General features: G+C 42.4%; 1 protein-coding gene across 2 annotated transcripts in view; it reads left to right on the top strand.

The window, feature by feature from the left end:
- The first annotated feature begins 955 nt into the window (after nt 1-955).
- TEC (tec protein tyrosine kinase) overlaps nt 956-21454 on the top strand; it is a 111841-nt gene continuing 91342 nt past the window's right edge. The window contains exon 1 of one of the 2 annotated variants that reach the window (XM_045834408.1): nt 956-1076. In XM_045834408.1, the coding sequence (XP_045690364.1) occupies nt 981-1076 (96 nt within the window). In that variant the 5' untranslated portion in view covers nt 956-980. Of the gene's footprint in view, nt 1077-2424; nt 2458-21454 lie in introns of those variants that run through there. The other variant, XM_045834409.1, reaches the window with a different exon arrangement.

Below are 21454 nucleotides of genomic sequence, written 5' to 3'. Positions count from 1 at the left end.
CATTGTTACTTGCTCATTGATGACCAAACGTCTTTCTCCCCACACTAACATAAAATGCCTTGAGGGCACAGCCCTGTCCTGTGTTCCTTAAGCCTGTGACATGGTTACAGTTCACGGGACATGCTGGACACGCAAATTTTGGAGTCAGGATAGCAGTGGTTTAGGGCACAGACTCCAGAAGACAACTACCTGGATTTGAAACCCACCTTTTAAATGTACTAGTTGGATGACACTAGGCTGGTTAATTTCTCTGTGCCTCAGTTTCTCCACCAGTGAAAAGGAGGCATTCTGATAACATATACTTCATGGACATGTCACATGTTAAGTACCTAGAATGGTGCTTGGCACTTTGTCAGTCTTACATAGGGTGGGGCGAAAGGGGGCTTACAGTTGTGAGTACATGAAGCAGAGTTCATTCTTGTATTATTATTTATTAATTATTGTATTACTTTCCAGTGGGACAATTGTGAACCTACTTTTGCCCAACCTACTTTTACACTTTTTTTGTTTTACTCTTCGGTGAGCGAAAGGAGTGTTAATACTTTCATGTTGAGTACACGTGATCTATCAGATCTGCTCAGGTTTGACAGCGTAAAGACTTACTCTTTCGGTGAAACTCGTCGCTTCGCTCCACTGCACGGTGTCACCTGCCCGGCCCCCCACCACTGAGCGGAAGAGGAGCTGCGGTCCCTAGTTCTGACAGTCCCCTGTGGCCCACAGGTGGCACTGCTCGGGCTTCTTTTGGGCTGGGGATGTCCGAGTCTCGGCGGAGAGGTTCTCCCAAGGTGGGGAGGCCCAGCGTCGCCTCCGGGAACGCAGGGACGCCCTGTGGTCTCACCCCGAAACTTCGGCTGCACTCCGGCATCCGGGTCGCTGCTTGGACCCACTCAGGCCACTGGCCTCAAACCTGCGGCAGGACGGAGAACCGGTCTCTGCCGGCTAGTAGGAGGGGGCGGAGCGAGGACCCAGCGGGCGGGGCCATGGCGGGCGGGGCCGGCGAGCGCCTAGCTCCGGACTCTGCGGCGCAGGCCGGACTTCGCAGTCTCCCGGGCTCGCAGCGGGTGCGCGCCAGCCAGGTAAGACGGCGGTGGCCCTCAGGGGCGCCGGGGGATTGCGGTGGTTTGGCCGGGAAAGGTTGGGACAGAGATGGGCTCGGTGAGAAGTGGGTTTCATGTGTTCAGAGACTGACCAGTGACAACTCTGATGGGACGAGGGAGAATTTTCACTCCTCCGCCTCGTGCGCAGCGAGAAAATTCTTGGTGAACGTGGGCACGCCATCCCTGTGAGCGACCCTGTCCCCTTTGGTCTGGGAAGGGGAGACAGGTGCACGGTCCAGATGGCAGCCAACTCTCCACCTCCTGAGCTCCAGCAGGGGCGGGCGCTGCCCTCTCCGAGGAGTACCCGCCCCTTTCCCCTTAGGTCCCAGGGCCGTGGCTGCTCTGGAACAAGTTCAGGGTTGGGTTCACTTCCCAGCGGCGGGGAAGAGTAGAGTCCTCTCTGCTTTGGGTCGCAGCGCAGACTTGATTGAGAGTTGGCAGAATCCACGGAGACATTCCACAGCTGCACGTGTCCGAGTGTCTCACCCCACCAAGCTCACTTTCTTTTTTTTAATTGTTTGCAATCTGGAAAATTGTATTTGAATCTTAAAAACAGGGGTTTGGCGAATGCATGTGGGGAAAAACTAGGCCCATGACCCAGGAATGTGCATTTTTCCTCGGATCCTAAATTCAGGTTTGAAAACTCTCTCATCTGTGGTCATTCGCTGGAAACTGGCCTGTTTGATTGGAAGGGCTGATCTCAATGTGATCTTGGAACAACGGGATGGTTGGTGGCTAAGTGGGTTTGAAGGTTAAACAAGCTAGTTAAGCGTTTCAAGCATACACGCTGTATTTTTCCAGTGAGTGCCCATTTTTCCTCTTAGGAAATTCTGAGAATCTCCCTTCTTCCGGATGATTCTCCCCTAAAGAGCTGGTGTGGGGGTGGGGGTGGGAAGAAAAAATCCTGACAAAGGAGCGGGCTTCCCAAATAAGTTTAGGATTAACAGGTTTATTTGCGACATCAGTAGCTCCTTAGTTGGTAAGAATCACACCTAGTATGTAGCATGGAATGTTATGATTTATATGGAAAAAAGAAAAGTGTGTGTGTGATCTTCTCATTATGTATTTGAGAGTATTGTTTAGTTTAGTTATATTTTCAGTGTATAGGGAAGACCTATACTTTGCTCATACTCCAGTTAGTCTGCTCAGTATATCACTACGCTTGCCCATTAATGATGCTTACTGCACTGTGTTTATGTTAATGGTCTCCATTCTTCTCACAAGGCTGTGTGCATTTTGGTTTGTAGAACTGTACAGGGCACATGTTCTAAACACAGGCAAATCAGTGCTGTGATCTAATTGACAATACCTCTCCTCCATATAGGTCCTTGAACTAAAATTTTTACACCTTCCCAAATAGGTAAGACTATAGAATGTTAATGAATGCTCTAGCACTTTCAACCTGATGTTTACCTACTTATTCTGTATCAAGCTCAAAATAGTCATCATGTTTCGCAACTGCTGGGTACTCACCTGCAGGGGTTCTGCTTTATCAAATCATAGTAAAGCTCAGAGAATGGCGACTTAACGCTCCCTGAAGCTGGGCCTTGACAGGGTGGTTGGAGGCGTTGTGGGCAGTGTCTGGCCACTGTTATGCTTGGGAAAGAATTGTTGGTCTCCCTGCCTTCCTGTGGGTATCCAGAGTGCCGGGAGCCTGGGCTTTGGGCCTCCAAGCACACCTCTGTCTACAGGTCCTGCCACCCCCTGACCCGGCTTGATGGAGTTGGTGCATCCCCTCCTCACCCCAACTCTAACTCCTTGACTTCTGCCCCACCCACCTCCTTGATTACCTCCCCTAGGGAGAATCACCTAATTGGACAGGGCAGGGTAAGGACTTGGTCCACGTGGTTGACAAGAGTGCTGACTCTCACGCCTGGTGCTGGGTTCCCTGTGAGTGCTCAGTAAACGTCTGTTGACAAATCACTTGTTTGAGAGCCCTTGCTGTGCTCTTCTCTCATCCAGGCTACACAAGCAAAGTGGAGTAACTGAAGTTGTACCCAGATCAGCTACTTCAGGAGCTACTAGCCTTGGTTGGATAGGGTCATAAATTAGAGAATTCAGGTCTGTTAGGAAGGAGTGAAACTGGCTCATGGTCACTGGCAACTGTAAAATTATCCCATAGCATGTGATTATGCCACGAGAATAGCTTTGGTGAAAAAACCCCCACAGGAGAGGGACTTAGTCTTCCCCTTTACCTCCAAACTTGCCTCCATCAGGCCTTGACTTATTGTCTCTGCCCTAGCTCAACCAGTCCTTCCTTGGATTGGATTTTAACTATTAACTTTCCTACCACATTTGGCTACTCCGAACTCAGAGCTCAGATGACCACAGCTGCTGTGGTCTAGAAAATTACACTTTCTTTTGTTTAGTGGAATATAGATTTCTTAACTAACCTCTACTTAGAGAGTAGCATGGTTCAGCCATGGCACTATGCAGCCCTTTTTCCTTTATCAATAATAAACATTTTCTGACCAGTCCGGGCAAATTCTCTCACTGAGCCCAGTTTGGACCTCAGATTCCTTCTTTTACTATTCTAAACATCCACTACCAGTGGATCACGTTTGTCATGGGCCTCTCTCTGGCCCTAGCTTAGATAATATATAGCTTGCTGGTCATGGAGCCCTTGCCACTATTTCTCAAATTCACTTTGTCTGGGACTCATTCTGTCACCTTGGCCTATGACTCTTTTACCTCTCAATGAAGCCCAGCTTCTCTATGTCTAATATTTTAGTCTTAAAGGTGAGCCTGGTGTCATTGGTGACCATGCGGCCTGAATGGAAGTTATATCATTGTTTCCTTCTCGAGATCAGTTTATCACATAATTGCCTTACCAGCAGTAGCATCCTCTCTTCCTGTTCCAGAGCTCATGCCCTTCTTGGAATGTGCGCCAAGTTCCTGTTTCTGGCTGGGCTGAGCAGAGGTGATTGACCTACCCTGCTTCTCGTGGATCATCACAACTTTCCCAGCCCTGTTTTGCCAGTTGAGTCATTCCTCAGGCTTCCTTAAGGCATGGTGACCTTTCAGCATTCTATCCTAGTAGTTTGATAATGTCAACATGACTTTATGCTTACGCACAGGGGAATGATGACAAGTGGCCTTCCATTGAAGTAGGAGGATTATTGTTCTGCTCTGTTTTCATGATGGTGGCTATATACTGGGAATACAGAAAACACCAATGCTGTGCTTGTTACAGTGCAGCAGGTGCAGTAGTGACTTGCTGTCTGGAGGGTGACAGTGAAGGATGAAATGGTTGGAACCACCTATGCAGCTAGAACCCACTAGGTACCATTATGAACAAAAGCTTGGCCAACAGGAATACCTGCAGTGTTCTTTCTTCTGTCTTTCCGTAGGCATCCTTCCTTTTCTGTGTAAAACCTTTGAAGCCATTGCAACTTCTTTTCCCATGCAGTACAGTTTTGCTCTAATGTGCCGAGGTGAAGCACTCAGCTTCACCTAAGTTCTTTTTGTCTTCTCAGCTGGATTGCTCACTCTCCTAGGGAAAAACACAGTGCTTGATAAATACTTAATGCACTGCCTGAATCTTTCAGATAATTCAGATAATTGTGGACACTTGGCAGTGAAAGAAAAAAAAGATGTTTGGTCATAATTACTCAAATTGTACCCTATAGCCTAAATTCTTTAAATTCTTTTTTTGAGTATATTTTATTGATTATGCTATCACAGGTGTCCCATTTTTTCTCCCTTCTTCCCTCTCTGCCCTGTTCTCCCCCTCCCATCAGCATCCCCCCACCCCTTAGTTCATGTCCATGGGTCGTACATATAAGTTCTTTGGCCTCTCCATTTCTTATACTATTCTTAACTCCCCCCTGTCTATTTTGTAACTACCAATTACATAAAAAGCATAGTTTTGATGCTTTTTATTCCCTGTACCTTTTCTCCATTCTCCCTCCTCCCCCTCACCACTGATAACCCTCCAGTGATCTCAATTTCTGTGATTCTGTTCCTGTTTTAGTTGTTTGCTTAGTTTGTTTTTGTATTTGTTTTTTAGGTTCAGTGGTTGATAGTTGTGAGTTTGTTGTCATTATACTGTTCATAGTTTTGATCTCCTTTTTCTTAGATTAGACCCTTTAACATTTCATATAATAAGGGCTTGGTGATGATGAACTCCTTTAACTTTATCTTATCTGGGAAGCACTTTATCTGTCCTTCTGTTCTAAATGATAGCTTTGCTGGATAGAGTCATCTTGGATGTAGGTCCTGCCTTTTATGACTTTAAGTACTTCTTTTTAGCCCCTTCTTGCCTGTAAGGTTTCTTTTGAGAAATCACCTGATAGTCTTATGGGAATTCCTTTGTAGGTAACTGTCTCTTTCTCTCTTGCTGCTTTTAAGATTCTCTCCTTATTTTTAATCTTGGGTAATTTAATTATGATGTGTCTTGGTGTCTTCCTCCTTGGGTCCAATTTCTTTGGGACTCTCTGAGCTTCCTGTACTTCTTGAAGTCAATGTCCTTCACCAGATTGGGGAAGTTCTCCTTCATTGTTTTTACAAATAAGTTTTCCATTTCTTGTTCTTGTTCTTCTCCTTCTGGCACCCCTATGATTTGGATATTGGGACGTTTAAAGTTGTCCCAGAGGTTCCTAAGCCTCTTCTTGTTTTGTTTTTGTTTTTTTTTTGTATTCTTGTTTCTACATTCTGTTCTGTTGAATGTTTATTTCTTCCTTCCGCTCCAAATCTTTGCTTTCAGTCCCGATTTCCTTCCCTCCACTGGGCAGGGAAGGAAAAATATAGAGCCCCCTGTATATTTTTCTTTATTTCACTTTATATAGTCTTCACTTCTTCCCGGGTCACTGCATTGTGGCTCTGTATGTGGGGATCAGAGAGGGAGCAATGCTGCTTGCTCAGCTCTCGCCCCGTTTTCGGTCATTTGCCCTGCTGCCCACAAGCAAATTGGGCCCTTCTGGTGCTGATTCTCAGGTGGGTGGGGTACATTCTAGGACCCTGTGGGTCTCTCCAATGAACTCTTCTGTGAGGCTGGGTGTTTTTCCCACTGCTGCCCCCACAGATTTTTATAACCAGAGGTTTTGAGGTTTTAGTTTTCCATGCTGGAATCCTGGGTTGTGTTGTCTGTCTTACTCCCCAGTTGTACCTCCCAGCTTATCTGCACACGAGTGTGGGACCACCCAATCCACCAGCCACCACCTCATGAAGCTTTGTCTATTGCCTTGCCATGTGTCTTCTCCGCCCCGGATGCCCATGTCCTCCCCTCCTGCCAGTCTGGATGAATGCTTCTTCTTTAACTCCTTGGTTGTAGGACTTGCATACAGTTTGATTTTCTGGCAGTTCTGGTTGTTTTTTGTTCTTAAATTTGTTGTCCTTCTTTTGGTTGTGTGAGGAAGCAAAGTGTATGCACCTAGTCCTCCATCTTGACCGGAAGTGCCTAAATTCTTGATTAGACTTTCACTTCACTTTGAGTGTATAGACTGACACATAGAGCACTCAATTTAATATTGTTTCTTATTATTTAGAAATATTTTTCACTGAAAATATTCCTGAAAGGACAACAAATACTATTATTATTATATTTTTCCATCCATATAGTTCTTCTTAGCATAATGTTGCGATTGTCTTGGTTTTTATGTTCGGAGGCTGGAAGGAAGGTGTGCTCATTACCTTGTCTACTCTGGTGAGTTTCACGTTTTTAAAGGAGGAAGACCTCTTTGGGTTTCAGCCCTGTATACATACTTCCTTTCGGAACTATATGTCATTTATTTTTTTAATTTAAAAGTGCTTTTGAAATGCTTACCTACATTGTATCAAAGTGACAGTCTTTAAATTGTCATATACTATATGAGATACTTATAATGTAGAATCCCTGTCAAACACCTCACACCCTTTATCTTTTAATGTTGTGAAGGACTAGCCTGATTTAATAGGAAAAAATTTAACATGTCTTTTCCTTGAGCAGAGGTCCAGTAGTGCCTTTTCCTTGGTTCCTTAGAAACTCTCACATCCTCATGTATCCCCCACCCTGCCCAGTATTATGTTTCAACCACCACTTGTGGGGTCTTCACCTAATCATCACAAAAATGAGATTGTGGCTTTTTTTTTTCCTACAAAGGAGCGATTTCAGAGTTTACTTTCCTGCAAATACAATTTAATCATGCACTAAAGGTCGTTTTTATCACTGGGATTATTTGTTTCACAGAAAGCAGTTGGTTTTTTTTTTCCTGTTCTCCTGCTTTGAGTGATAGAAATGCTTGATCCTTTAACCATGCAGAGAACAAGAAATACAATTTAACTGAGTTATTAATGCTGTTAGATATGTACCTTTAGGTATACTTTTTAAATTTTTCAAGGATTTTCAGCTGGTTAAATTGTCACAGATTTAAACCAGTTCTAGAAGCACTGCACTGGAGAGTCCTTGTTCACAGGTTCTAGAGCTGTAGCTGAAAAAAGGGTTTTTGGCTCAGAGGCTGGTGACCCATCCTCCTGTCTTCCCCAGACTGAGTGAGGATAGATCTCTAGCTGCCACTGAGATTCTCCAGTTCTTGGTGAGCTCTTTGGAATCCCTCTGCCATCATTAAAAAACAAAATGTTGTTTTATAGAGTTTTATATTTCACTGTTAAAAATGTAAGCAATACGGAAGCTTACATAGAGGAAATTAAAACAACATCAAAATCATTCCAGAGAGAATCTTGGTGAACTTCTTCTCAGTGTCCTCTATCGTTGTTTGACTTTTCAAAAATGCTTAGCAACTTTCTAGAAAATAATTAACACAAGGAGCGTTGTGTGCCCCTGTTTATGTAACTCCAATTTTTTTTTACATATACCTATATGTGTATGTATGTATATGCCATTACTTTATGAGGTTATAATGAGTCCCAGCATAATGTTCCTTGGATACCATTATTTCATTCAGGCTTTTTCTTGCAGGAGTGATGATCACTGGTAATAGCTAGGTGGTAGTCTGTCACGTTAATATGCAGTGGTATTTTGAACTGCCTCCTAATTGTTGGACATTCAGGGTTGTTCCCCTCACCTCAACTTTGTTTTTAGTATTTAGTGTTAATATATATTTTTTTCCTTTTGGGGGATTATATCCTTGGGGTATATTTCAAAATACCACTCTGGGATTAACGATTTCTAGCTTTTGTTGACCTTTGTCACAAGGGCACAAAATAATAATTTGAAAAAGCTTACTACTTATGCAAAGTTACAGGTTTTTATTATGCTCTTTTTTTTTACCTATTAGGTCAATGGTATCTTTTGTGTGAAGACACAGGTTTAGCTGGAGCTGTGGAGGCCATGTTACATACCCAGTTGTATATAGGTCAGATAATGAAGCCAGGGTCACGTGACAGGTCCATTCACAGAGGCTGCATACTTGTTGATAATGTCTAGAGCTTTATTTCATTTTGTTGGATTTCGGGTAGGAAAAGTGTCCAGGGATTAGTAACAAGAGGTGGAGAGGCTGTTATGTCATCTGTGAAACTGTATTTGACCTCAGTACCTTGTCTAGTGTTCGTGAGCCTTCCTGTGAGTGGGGAGGAGGGCGTAATAGGTCCACAGGGAACTCCAGCCCTCGTAACCATTTCCCCATTCCTGGACTGCACGAGGAACCAGAATGTGCAGGGCGACCCAGTGATGTTAGGGAGTTTTGCATTAATGTAATTTCTTGATAAAGAACCGGAGCAGAGTGAATTCCTATTCAGATTTCCCCCCCGTCATCTTTCTGTCTAATGTTTGGAGTCTGGGCTAGATTTCTAAGCCAGCTATTAACTGGTATTGTGTTGCCATGCCTCGGGTTTTCCATCTATTAAACAAAGAATAATGACACATGATTAACAGTTCACTTCAGAAAGATTCATGGCCTAATGCTTATAAAGGGACTTTGAGCTCTTCTCAGAGGGTTTTATACACATTCATGAATAATGAGATGGCTTGTTCTGTTTGGCAAAGGGCTTCTGTATTACGCACATTTTATAGATGAGAAAAGTGAGCCTCATAGAGGATAATGGCTTGCTGAGAATCAGAGGGTAAATTTAAGTAGTATCTATGGAATTCGTCCTGAACTTTGTAGAACAGGTGGGATCCAAAATAAATTCTGCATGAGTGTTTATGTATCGGGAAAGTGGATTTAACAGTTTTTAAGCAAATGTACCGTATTTTGCTGTGCATAATGTACTCCAGTGTATAATGCACACCCACATTTTTGGCCCACTTTCAGGAAAAAATCTTTCATTTTAACTTTTAATTCAAGTTTTTATTTATTTATATATAGAAACAAAACTGATTATTGTGATACAATAATTACAATATTGGTATTATTTTGCATATGGATATTGTTATTGCTTTCTAGAGTTATACTTTTAATACATAAGCATAAATAAAAATTAAAAGCATTTATAGATATAGAATTAGCACTACTCATGTATAATGTGCATCTTATTTTTCCCCTCAAAAATTTAAATTTTGCTACTTCTTTGTAAGGAGAAATCATGTTTGACAAATTTACTAAAGTGTTTAAAGAGCTTTAGGTGATTATGGAGGCGAGGGATAAACTGATTTTCAAAGTGATTTTAAAAAGACTGTCCACAAAGGCTGTTAAATGAATTGAGTCAGTGGAAAATTGGGAGGAATGTTTTTACAAATCAGGTGAGGGGCAAAGACAAAATAGAGGTTAGGCATAGATGGACCTTTTTCAGGATATAAATATTAGTAAACTAGTATTACTAATACTTAGATATAAATATTAGTAATACCAATTACTAATACTTAGTAATTCTTAGTATTACTAATACTTAGTAATACTAGTACTAATAATTTTTAACAATTATTATTTAAAAAAATAAACTGTGAAAGAGGGAGCACACAGTGTAAACTCCAAGTTTAGAGTCTATGCCAGGGGCGTCAAACTCATTTTGACTGGGGGCCACATCAGCCTCGTGGTTGCCTTCAATGGGCTGAATGTAATTTCAGCTCCTTAATAGTTAAGCAGTAGCTACATTTATACAGTCCTAAAATTATTTTGTCCCTTTGAAGGCAGCCTCGAGGTTGGTGCGGCCCCCTGGAGAGAATGAGTTTGACTCCCCCCGATCTACGTGAACCTACTGGGACATTAAAAAGTCAGACTGCTGGTCTCAAGGACATGCAAAGTGACAGGGAAGTGGTAAAGAAGGCATTTAGAGAAAATGAATCCATTTGTACATGCTGGTGGCCATCCAGTTCCTTACTCAAGAAAGAGTTTCAGATACTATTGTAAACTTTTTTCTATTTTTTAAATTTTATTTTAATTATTGTTCAAGTACAGTTTTCTCCCTTTTACTCCCAATCCAGCCCCTATTATTGTAAACTCTTAACTGAAGATATTCACTATGTATATGACTTGGAATAACAAAAAGCTGATAATTCAGAAATGCCATCTTATCCCACTTGCATGATATTTTAGTGTCTAAAATAGCTTCATCAGTGTACTTAGAAGACATAATGGACTTAGAGAAAAGCAACTATATTTATCAGTGGCATAGAAGATGGAGTAAAATACCCTCATGCAGCTCTTCAGTCTAGAAAGATAAATGCTGAGAGACATATAGACAGGGTGTGTCCTCTTATACTGGGGCCAACAGGGATGCCATTTATTTGCACCACCCTTATTCCCAAATGATGCCCCACTCCCCTCAATAGTTAATGTCTATGGAGCACAGAAGATGTATGAGGCTCCATGGAAGAGCCTGAAGCACCAGGAGATTTGGGTAAGTAGTGGAGCCAGAGTCCAGAGCGACACGGTTGGTCTCCACAGAGTACTCTTAGAGTTCTGCTGAGCTCTGCTCTCCGAACTACATTACTCTCCTTTCCCTCTCTAACTTGCCCTCCTGGTAAACAGAGTTGAACAACTTAGAAGAAAATATGAAGGTCTGCTTCAAACAAAACAAAAGCAACTGTTCCTCTGTGTATCACTCCAAGATTTTATTTATTTATTTTTAGAGAGAGGGAAAGGGAGGGAGAAACAGAAGGACAGAAACATCAATGTCTGTTTGTTTCTCATTCATCCCTTGCAGGGAACCCAGCCCACAACCCAGGCATGTGCCCTGACTGGGAATTGAACTGGCGTCCCTTTGGTTCGCAGGCCTGCATTCAGTCCACTGAGCCACACCAGCCAGGGCCCCTTAACACTTTTGATCTAAGATGTCTTCATAGTAGCACTGTCAAATAGAAATATTCAGTGTGTCAGATATATGATCTATGAATTTCTAGTAGGCACATTAAAAAGGCAATGTGCAACAGGTGAAATTAATTTTAAGTGTTTTTTATAATCCAATATATAAAAATACTATCATTTCATGTAATCAAATTACTAGTGAGAAGCAACTCAGGATATGATCAATACAAGATGGTGCAATATCATATCACATGCAGGGCAGTAGATAGAATGAAATCTAGTCCAACCAAACAATAAACTTATGGTAATGGAAAAATATATTATTTTATTTTTACATTTAAGATTAAAATTAATTAAAATTAAATAAAAAATTAAGTTCTTCCATTGCACTAGCTAGATTTCCAGCCCAATAGCTAGCTATTCGTGGTAAGTGGCTACTGTGTTGAACAGTGCAGCCCTACAGCAAAAGTCATTATTCCCTCTCGGTGCACTCCCTCTCTCGAGCACACCCATACCTTTTCTGCTCTCCTTCCCCCAGGCCTGGTTCTCCTGCTTTCCTTCTCCTAAACTTGAAGCCTCGAAGCCTCAGTAACTTGTTTCCTGAGCCCATACAGTCCAGTTGGCTCACTTCTTTCTGCCTCTGGGACTTTCTAAATATACTTTCCCATATAGTTTAGAAAAAAACTATATTTTTTTCATAAACATAAAATGTTATGTTTTATCATAAAAATAAACAGAAAAATGTTATTCTCTGTTTCCAAAAGCCCAGTGAGTCCCAGACACCCCATCACCACCCCTAACTTCCTTAACCTCCATCTCATCGTCCCTGCCTGTGCCGGGGGCTACCGCGTACAATTGTGCACCGCAAAACTCTGGGATGTCATTCACATTGTACATCTAGTAGCTTTGTTTATTTACTGTGACTCTTTGTTGAAGATGGAAGTCAAGTTTTTAAAGGAAGAGATACCTTTCTTAATTCATACAAAGGCATTTGGGGGCGGTGATTGTAGCCCTTCTGCTCCTAGCATTCTCACAGTTGGGTGCAGGCATTGTTCTCCTGTACACTCAGCCCCTTCCCAGTGCCCACGACCTGTGCTTAAAAGTAATGAAGCAGCTTTAGTCAACCTCTCCTCACCCCCCACCCAGGAACGTCACAAAGCTATAGTCTCTCTTCATGGTAGTTTATCTTGGAGCCATATGTCTTATTCATAATTGTATCCCTAGTTCCTGACACACAATAGGTGCTTACCGCACTTACTGATTTGTATCTCACTGTTCACTCAGGCCCCTGTACTGTATTCTCGGTTTTCCTTAATGAAATTTGGCCTAGCGCTGATTTATCCAAATGCTGATGTGGCTCTCTTTCATGTGATACCCTTATTCTGAATAAAAATAATTGTCATTATTACTAATAATAGCTACCCCTTATTGATCACTTTGTATCAAGCATTGTGCCTAGCAATTTATGTGCATTATTTCATTTCATCTTTCCAGACATCTCTAGGAGATGGGTACTATATTATCCCCATTTTATAAGGAAGAAACTGAGGCACTGAGCAATTAAATAATTTACCTGAGGTCACATAGCTGGTGTCAAAGTTGAAATTTAAAACCAGTTCTGTCTGACTTCAAAGCCCTTTTGTACTTTAAATAGCAGGAGTAGGCTTCTCTTTTGGTATCTGGAACCTGACTGACAAGTGACCACACTATCGTGGAATTATAATTTATCCAGACTCTTTCCTTTGGGGAACTTCTCCATCCCAGTTCATGTAGTTTGGTCAGGGCATATGATAACCCATGGTCGCGTGACTTGACTTTAGCCAATCTGGGAAGTGCTTCCACCTGACCAAGTGATTGGTTCTGAGATTAGCACATGACCCAGGCTCAGTCAGGCTCTTTTTCTGCTCCAGTTAGGAAAGGAAGAATTCTTTTCCCCTGGGATTTTTTTTTTTTTTTCCTGCTAGAGTGACGTAACCTGGAGCTCTTGGTGGCTGTCTTTGCCTGCTACATGCAGGAAGCTGTTGGAAGGAGAGAATGAGTGAGGCCAGCACAGGGCCAGAAGCAGCAATGAGCGGTGGTGAGAGCCCAGGCAGCATCATCTGAACCCCAGGATTCAGGTGTGCCTGAAGCATTCCGGGACTTCCCTGTTATGTGAGCCCTTACATTTTGTTATTGTCTGCTTCAGTCTAGTCACAGTGTTTGCAAGGAAAGAGCTCGCCTAATACATAGACCTTTCCTGTGTTGGATTCCACATCACCCTTCTCTATCTACTTTTGGGTGAGCCTTACTCCTTCCCGGGCCTGGGAGCCTGCTGTTGCTTGCACTGTGCCTAAAAGCCTCAGATCCCTGTAGACTGTTCGTGTTTGACTTGCTTCCTCTTTTTTAAGGGCTGTGAGTCCTGCCCGAGAGAAAGGAGATGCCACACCCAACCCCTCCTCACCCCTCCCTCCACCCTTACCATCAGGGCACAGCCCACACACTAGGATCAGAATTATGCCATGAACCTTAGAGAAATCTGTTCTTCATAGACATTAGAAAGATTACTCACTGACCTGCTTTTGAATGCTGATCAAAAACTGTCGAATGCCTAACTCATGTGGCCTCTGACACCCTCCGGGATCTCAGCCAGCTTTGGCCGAGGCTTTGCCTCTAATCCCCCGTTTCTTGGCTCCCAGCCTTTCTGATCAGCTGTCTTCTGAGGTACTCTCAACTTTCCTATGATTCTGAACTTCCATGCTTCTGCTGGCTTCCTGCCAAATCTTTCCGGGGGCCTTCTGAGGGCATTGTTCCATTGTGAATCAACTCTCCCACACCCCCCAGCCTCCTCACAGAATGAGAACACTCCCTTCTCTGCAGCTCTCTCGGGCCTTGGCCTTCCCCTGGCTTCCCTGTGCTGCCTGCAAGTAATGCAGAAACCCTTTCTCCTTTGGAGTTCCAGCCGCTCATGCAAATACCCTCCTGGTTTCTCCTTTTGCCACCATCCTCTTGGTTGTCACCCTTGATAGACTTACCTGGTTCCTAGTCTTCTCTCCCAGCTCTGCAATCTCTGTATCCATAAGACTGACTTTATATGTCTGAGGTAAGTCGTGCAATTGCCTGGGGGTGGTTAAAGAGACTAGTTAATTGTGGTGGGAGTGGAAAATAAGGGACAGTTCATAAAAGAGCTGAGCTGTGATCAGGACCTTAAACAATGAATAGGATTTCAACAGGCGCTCTTCCAGGCAGAGAGAACCACTCAAAGAAAGGCACGGAGATATGAACATGTTCAAGTGTTTACTTGCTTGAACGCTTGGAAATAGTGGTGGGAAAGGAAGAGGGAACCCAGATGGGATATGACGTGATTATATTTACTGAAAATTAAGGAATGATCCTAAGGAGGGTTCAGGGTGGAGAATGCAAAAGGAGAAACATTTGAAAAGGAGAAAAGGGAGAAGAAATACTTTGAAAACTTTCCAGAGGTAGGATGATACTGTGAATGACAAGACTGAAACTTTGTTGGGTTGATTATAAAGGAAGGAGAGTAATTAAAGCAGTGTAAGCAAATTAATACTAAGACTCCAGAAGTAGAGAGAATGGGAAATGGAAGAAGCAGTGTAAGGAATTGCAGAGCATACTGATTATGGGGTGGGACAGGGAGCGGAGTGGAGAAACCAGGGAAGACACCTGCTGCTTAGGAGACAGGAGAGGTTGAGGCCCTGCCTGGTGAGAGGAGATTTGAAGGATGCTGGGAGAAAAGAGATACATTATAGATATGAATCAAATTAGTTGGCCTTTTAATTACCTTATGCATAAAGAGTAAGGTAACTTTATTTCATCATGGTAAAAATGACTTAAATTATGTAAGCTTAAGCTATTTCTCAAACTGTTTTATAGAATACTACAACTCTCGGAGATGTTAATAAGTTTCCAGGGAAATAGAAAGAGTCCTATGATCAAGTAAGTTTGGGAAGCAGTGTGTTCTATATGATTCACAGAGTCTGTGTTCATGTAGTAAAGCCTCAGAAATGCACACGGGAAACCAGTTTGACATTGCTTAACCCAGCTTTTTCAAAATGTATGTGTTCACTGCTTCAGCAAGCATGTGGTAAGCAGATCCTCTGATAGTATGTTTTTGGCACTGTGCTAGGTCCTACAGTAGAGAATAAAATCAGCCAGTGTCCTTGCCATTGTGACATTACAGTCTGGTATCATCTGACAGGTTCTGAGAAACAGTTTGGGGAACCTTGACTTAAGGTGTTTAGATATTCCCGTTTTTGCTCTGGGATGGATTGGAGTGATTGTCTGCCTGCCTGTCTCCGTGTCTCTGTCTCCAGTGTTTCCATGTTGCACCCGCACCTTCACCTCTGAGAAGCATGTTTTCTGCACCTCCTGCCTTTGGCATGGACAGAGCTGATGACAAGGTAACTTTCCAGTCTGGGAAGTTGGTGACTTGCCCAAGGTCACGCAGCTAGTTAGGGGCAGAACCAGAGCCAGAACTCAGCTCATTTGGTTCTAGGCCCTGTGCATATTCCACTTTGGTGACAAGACACCATTTGAAATGCCTGAATATTAAAAAAAATATTTGCTAGAGTCAACAGTTTGAGTATGATACTATAGATCATGCCAGTATAATCAATATTAGCAGGGTTGACTTAAGTATCACCACTACCACCGTTGTCATCATTCACGTTGAGTGATTACTATGAGACATGCTAATCACTTCATATGTATTTTTTTATTTAAATTTTACAACTCTTTGAAGAAGGAAGTATTACCTCATCTGAAAGAGGAGGAGGCAAGCTTAGAGATGTGAGTGGTGTGTCTGTGTTTACACAGCTAGGAAGGGGCCGAGCAGAGCTTCCATTGTTGGCTGTTTCCAGAGACCAGGCTCTTGACTTCATTTTATAATAGAAACATTTCCTCTGCTTCTAGACTTCCCTCTCCGAATTTGTCTCTCATTTCTCCTTTGCCATTTCAATTTGCCTAACTCCTTCTCCTTTGTAAAAACCTGGTCTCAGAAAGGATCTGATCATTCATTTATTCCAGGGGTCCCCAGGCTGCAGGCCAGTAGCGCTCTGTGGCCCATTTAGGGCCGGGCTGCACAGCAGGCAGTGAGCAGCAGGCTAGTGAGCAAAGCTTCACCTGTATTACCACCGGAGCTCCGCCTACTGTGGAAAAATTGTCTTCCACGAAATCGGTCCTTGGTGCCAAAAAGGTTGGGGGCCTCTGACTTACTCTGTGAGTCAGGTATCATTCATCAAATATTTAATGTGTATCTTGCTATGGGAAGAAATTGTTTTGGGAGCCGAGGGTGCATATACAGACGAGGTTCGTGCTTATATGGAATTCATAATCAGTGGAGAGAGCATGTGATGGAAAAAAAATCAAGAACAATGCCATGTGGGGATAAATATCATGTAAAGAATTAAAATAGGGATCTGAGAGTGACCGGTTGGCTACTTTATTTATTTGTTTTAATTAAATTTATTGGGGTGACATTGTTTAATAAAATTATATAGGTTTCAAGTGTACATTCCTATGATACATGATCTGTATGTTGCACTGTGTGCTCACCACCCAAAGTCAAATCTTCCGTCATCACCTGACTTTGGCCCCCTTTACCTTTTACTGCCGCCCTGCCCCCTTCCCACTGGTAACCACAGTACTGTTGTCTGTGTCTGTGAGGTTTTGTTTGTTGTTTTTCTTGCTTATTCATTTGTTGCTTTCAGTTTTATATCCTGCATATGAAGAGTATCGCAAATGGCAGTATTTCATCTTTTCTTCTGGCTGAGTAGTATTCCGCTGTGTATATGTACCATATCTAATCCAATCATCTATTGAAGGACAGACAGTTCTGTTGTTTCCTTGTCTTGGTCACCATGGATAATGCTGCAGTAAGCATAGAGGTGCATGTATATTTGCAAATAAATGTTTTCAGATTTTTTTGGGGTAGATGCACAGAAGAGGGATCACTGGGTCATATGGTAAATCTATTCTTAATTTTTTTGAAGAGCCTCCATGCTGTTTTCCACAGTGGCTGTACCAGTTTACACTCCCACCAGCAGTGAATGAGGGTTCCTTTTTCTCCACACCAGTTGTCTATTTAGATTGGGTATTCAATGGAAGGCCTTTTTGCAAAAGTGATAGTTAAGCTGAAATTTGAGTTATAAGAAGGTGTGGTTAGAGAGAGAGCTAGAAAGACCAGATGAAATAATGACTTTCTGGGTAGAGGAAACATTGTGTGCAGTGACCCCACCATGCCATGAATTTGCTGTGTTTGAAGAACAGGGAGAAAGCTGGTGTGCTTGAGTCAGAGGGGCTTGTGGGAGAGTGGTACTAGATTTACCACCGGGTAAATCTAGTGTTTGGACGAGTAGGTGGCATCCTAAGTTACGAAGAATGGGTTTTAGTCTAAGACAGTGAAACCATTGGAGGGTTTAAGCAAGACTTAGGACATGAAATGATTTATGTTTTTATAAGTTTGTGTGGATTGATGAATGAGGAAAGGATTATAAGAAGTTAAGGAGCCCTGGCTGCTGTGGCTCAGTGTATTGAGTGTTGGCCTGTGAACCGAAGGGTCGCTGGTTCGATTCCCAGTCAGGGCACATGCCTGGATTGTGGGCCAGGCCCCCAGTAGGGGGCGCACAAGGGACAACCACACATTGATGTTCTCTCTCTCCCTTCCCCTTTCTCTAAAAATAAATAAATAAAATCTTCAAGAAAAAAATGAGAGAAATAGTGATACTTATTAGGAGGATATTGGAATAGTGCTGACAAGGGATGATGGTGGTTGGTGGCTGTATCTGTTACCTGCCCCAATAATGCCAAGTAACAAACATCTCCATAAACTTAGTGGCATACAGAGATAAGGATTTATTTTTGCTTGGGAGTTGAAGGGATGTCTGGGGAGTTCTGCCGATCTGGGCCAAGCTCAGCTGATTGTGACTGGCCTTGCCAGTGTGTCTGTAATCAACTGTGGCCTCTGTAATGTCACCTGGGTTCTCTGATGTGGTTCGGGGCCAGCTGGCTGTTGACCATCTAGGATGGCCTCAGCTGAGATGGCTAAGGCAACTCTGCTGTCCTCTGTAGTTATGTTATGTTCCCTTTTTAGACTAGCTTGGTCAAATTCTCATGCTGATCACAAAGAAGTAAGAGAGGAAGTAGAAACAGGCAAGAGATTTTTAAGCCTTAGCTTGTGTCAAGTCTGCTGCTGTCCCATTGGTTGAGGCAAGTTACACGGTACACCCACTGTTAGTGTGGGAGGGTGTCGCTGAAAGGCAGGAATAAAGAGAGGTGTGAAAAGAAGCAGGGAGGTGTGAAAAATCAGGGCCACTCGGGCAATCAAACGATTGTGCTAATGAGAACAGAATGAAGTAGATACTTGAATATTAAGGTTTAGAATATTTTGGAGGTACAGTCGGAAGAATGTGTTGTGGGTTAGATTTGAGGTATGAAAGAGGAATGAATCAAAGACAACTTAAAATTTTGGCTGAGCATGCAGAGAAGTGGTGAAACCATTTAGTCAGATGGCAAAGAGTAGGTAAAGAGCAAGTTTTAGAGGAGTGTCTAGAGTTCTGTTTTAGCCTTGTTATGTTTGAGATACCTGTTAGACATTCAAATGGAGATGCTAGGTTTGCAATTGGATATATAAATCTGAGGTTCTTGGGGACAGGGCTGAAAATGTAGATTTCTTCATCTACATTCTACCTGTGAGTGGTATTTCAAGCCATGGAAGTAGATGAGGTCATCCCTGGGAAGAATGTATAAATGAAGAAGCAAAGCAAGGCCAGGATGGAGCTCTTGGACACACCAGTGTCTACAAGTAAAGCAGGAAAATAGAAGCCAGCAGAGGGGACTAAGAAGATAATATACAGCCTCTAAGATGGGAGAAAAATCCAGGAAACTTGGGTGTCACAGAGAGCCAAGAAAAGTTAAGCATTTCAAAGAGAATGGCCAGTTGTGTTAAACACTATGGGAGGTCGAGTAAGGTAAGAACTGAGGGGTGATCACTGGGTTTGGCCACAAGGAGATTCTTGGTGACCTTGACAAATATAGGAGCTAGAAGCCCATCTGGCATGGTTAGAGGAAAGCGCTGTTGAGAAGTAGAGACTGCAACCTTAATCCCATTTTTCAAGAACTTGTGCTATAAAGGGAAACCAAAGGGACATGGCATTTGGAGGTGAATGTGGGTCAAGGGGATGGGAATGAAAATGATGCTACTGTGCCAAAGGGGGTGATCCAGTAGAGAGGGATCAGGCGCATCGAAGAGAGGGGGAAAGGGCAGGCCAGAAATGTTTGAGATGGCAAGAGAGGGTGGGATTGAGAATTAAAAATAGACTAGTCTGTATATTACCTACTTCAGAGGTAGTTGCATTCTATATTTTATTTCTAATTTTGGAATGAAAGTGTATATCCACTATTAGAATAGTTTCAGCCATCAGCCAGGGTTGGGACACACATGAGTTCTGTTGTCACACTGGGCACGTTGAGTGCCACTGTTGTAGGCTCACTCAGCTACTGTTGGGGAGAAGATACCTCTGGGGAAGTATTCTGCTCTGCGGGTGGTGCTTAGTGTTTCTGACGGTGATGGTGAAACTGGTAAATTCAGTTTCTTAGATTTTGATATGGAGAGCAAGTTGGGCAGGTCCTGGGCAGAGCTAAGGGAGTATGAATTAATGTGCCACTTCCTTGCCCAGGTTACACCAGTATGACCCGATGTTGTGGTCAGTGTAAAGCACCTATTGCGCCCAGCAATGCAGATAAATCCATTTTTGCATCGACTAGCAGATGTTAGGATGATTGGCTAATATCATTCAGTGGATCCTAGAGAAGCCATGCGTTCAGATGAGTGATAGAAATTTTGCTTTTTATACTGTGTCAGCCAGTGTAACTTCCATTTTAAAGTAGAGTGTAAAGCAAATATATTAAATACACGGTAATTTAAAGGGGATTTTGTGTAAGTCCAGGTGTACATTTAGTGGTATTTAAGTAACTATATTTATCAACCCTCTGGGGTGTGTGTTCTGTATAGTGGGTAAGAATGGCAGGTGAAAAAATGCAGTGCCCTGTCTTAGAGTGTCTTGACAGCCTTGGAAGATTTTTGTTCAATTGCTTTGAATTTGCTTTGCTATTTTATTCCTTTCAAATATTTGTCTATTTGTGCAATTCATGTTGTGAACTGAGAATCCCATTTGTGGCAGAGAGAGATGGACAGATGGACAGACAGACAGAGTCAGTCTCCAGTGGGGCCTGTGTCCCCTGCGGAATATTCAAGGCTTATTTTGACTAGATTCAGTTTTTGCCTTCTGAGTGGATGTGAGAACCAATCCTCACATACACTTTGGTTCCACTCCAGTTTTTCTGCCTTTTGTTTTCTAGTTTCTCTTTTTGCTTTTAATTCTCATCTGTATACTTTTGACATGTTGTACATGTATTTTTCCTTGAATTTCTTTTATTGAAATACATTTAGGTAACATCAACTTCACCATTTGAACTGTTTTAAAGAGTACAACCTGGTAGTTTTCAGTGTGTTTACAGTGTGTGTGGCAGTCACCACTGTCTAATGCCAGAAGACTTTTGTCACTCCAAAGAAGAAACCCCACTACCCCCAACTGTCTTTTCATTCCATCCAAACAGTTGGACTGAAGATGGTGAAAAGATGGATGAGCGGAGAACAGAAAACATTCAAGTGAAAAAGAAGGTAGACAGGAATTGGAGATGAATGAAATGAGAACGGGATGGTCAAGAATGATGCAGTATAGACGAGTTTTTAGTTTGATACAGTCCCATTCATCTAGTTTTGCTTTTACTTCCCTTGCCTCTGGGGTCAAATTCATAAAATCTTCTCTAAGACCAAGGTCCATAAGTTTAGCACCTATGTTTTCTTCTATGTAATTTATTGTTTCAAATCTTATATTTGGGTCTCCGATCCATTTTGAATTAATTTTTGTACATGGGGACAAATTGTAGTCTAGTTTTATTCTTTTGAATGTGACTTTCCAATTTTCCTAGCACCATTTATTGAGGAGGCTTTCTTTTGTCCATTGTATGTTTGGGGCTCCTTTATCAAAAATTATTTGCCCATATATATGTGGTTTTATTTCTGAAGTCTCAGTTCCATTCTACTGGTCTATGTGTCTGTTTTCTTGCCATTACCATTCTGTTTTGATTATTGTTGCTCTGCAGTATTGAATATAATTTGAAGTTAGGGAGTGTGATACTTCTGGCTTTACTCTTTTTTCTCAGGATTGCTTTGGT

This window comes from Phyllostomus hastatus, unplaced genomic scaffold (assembly GCF_019186645.2).
Source record: "Phyllostomus hastatus isolate PE091 unplaced genomic scaffold, TTU_PhHast_1.1 phas_contig_196, whole genome shotgun sequence".
Lineage (NCBI taxonomy): Eukaryota > Metazoa > Chordata > Mammalia > Chiroptera > Phyllostomidae > Phyllostomus > Phyllostomus hastatus.
The sequence above is the reverse complement of the archived record's forward strand: the minus strand, read 5'-3'. Positions and strand labels throughout refer to the sequence as shown.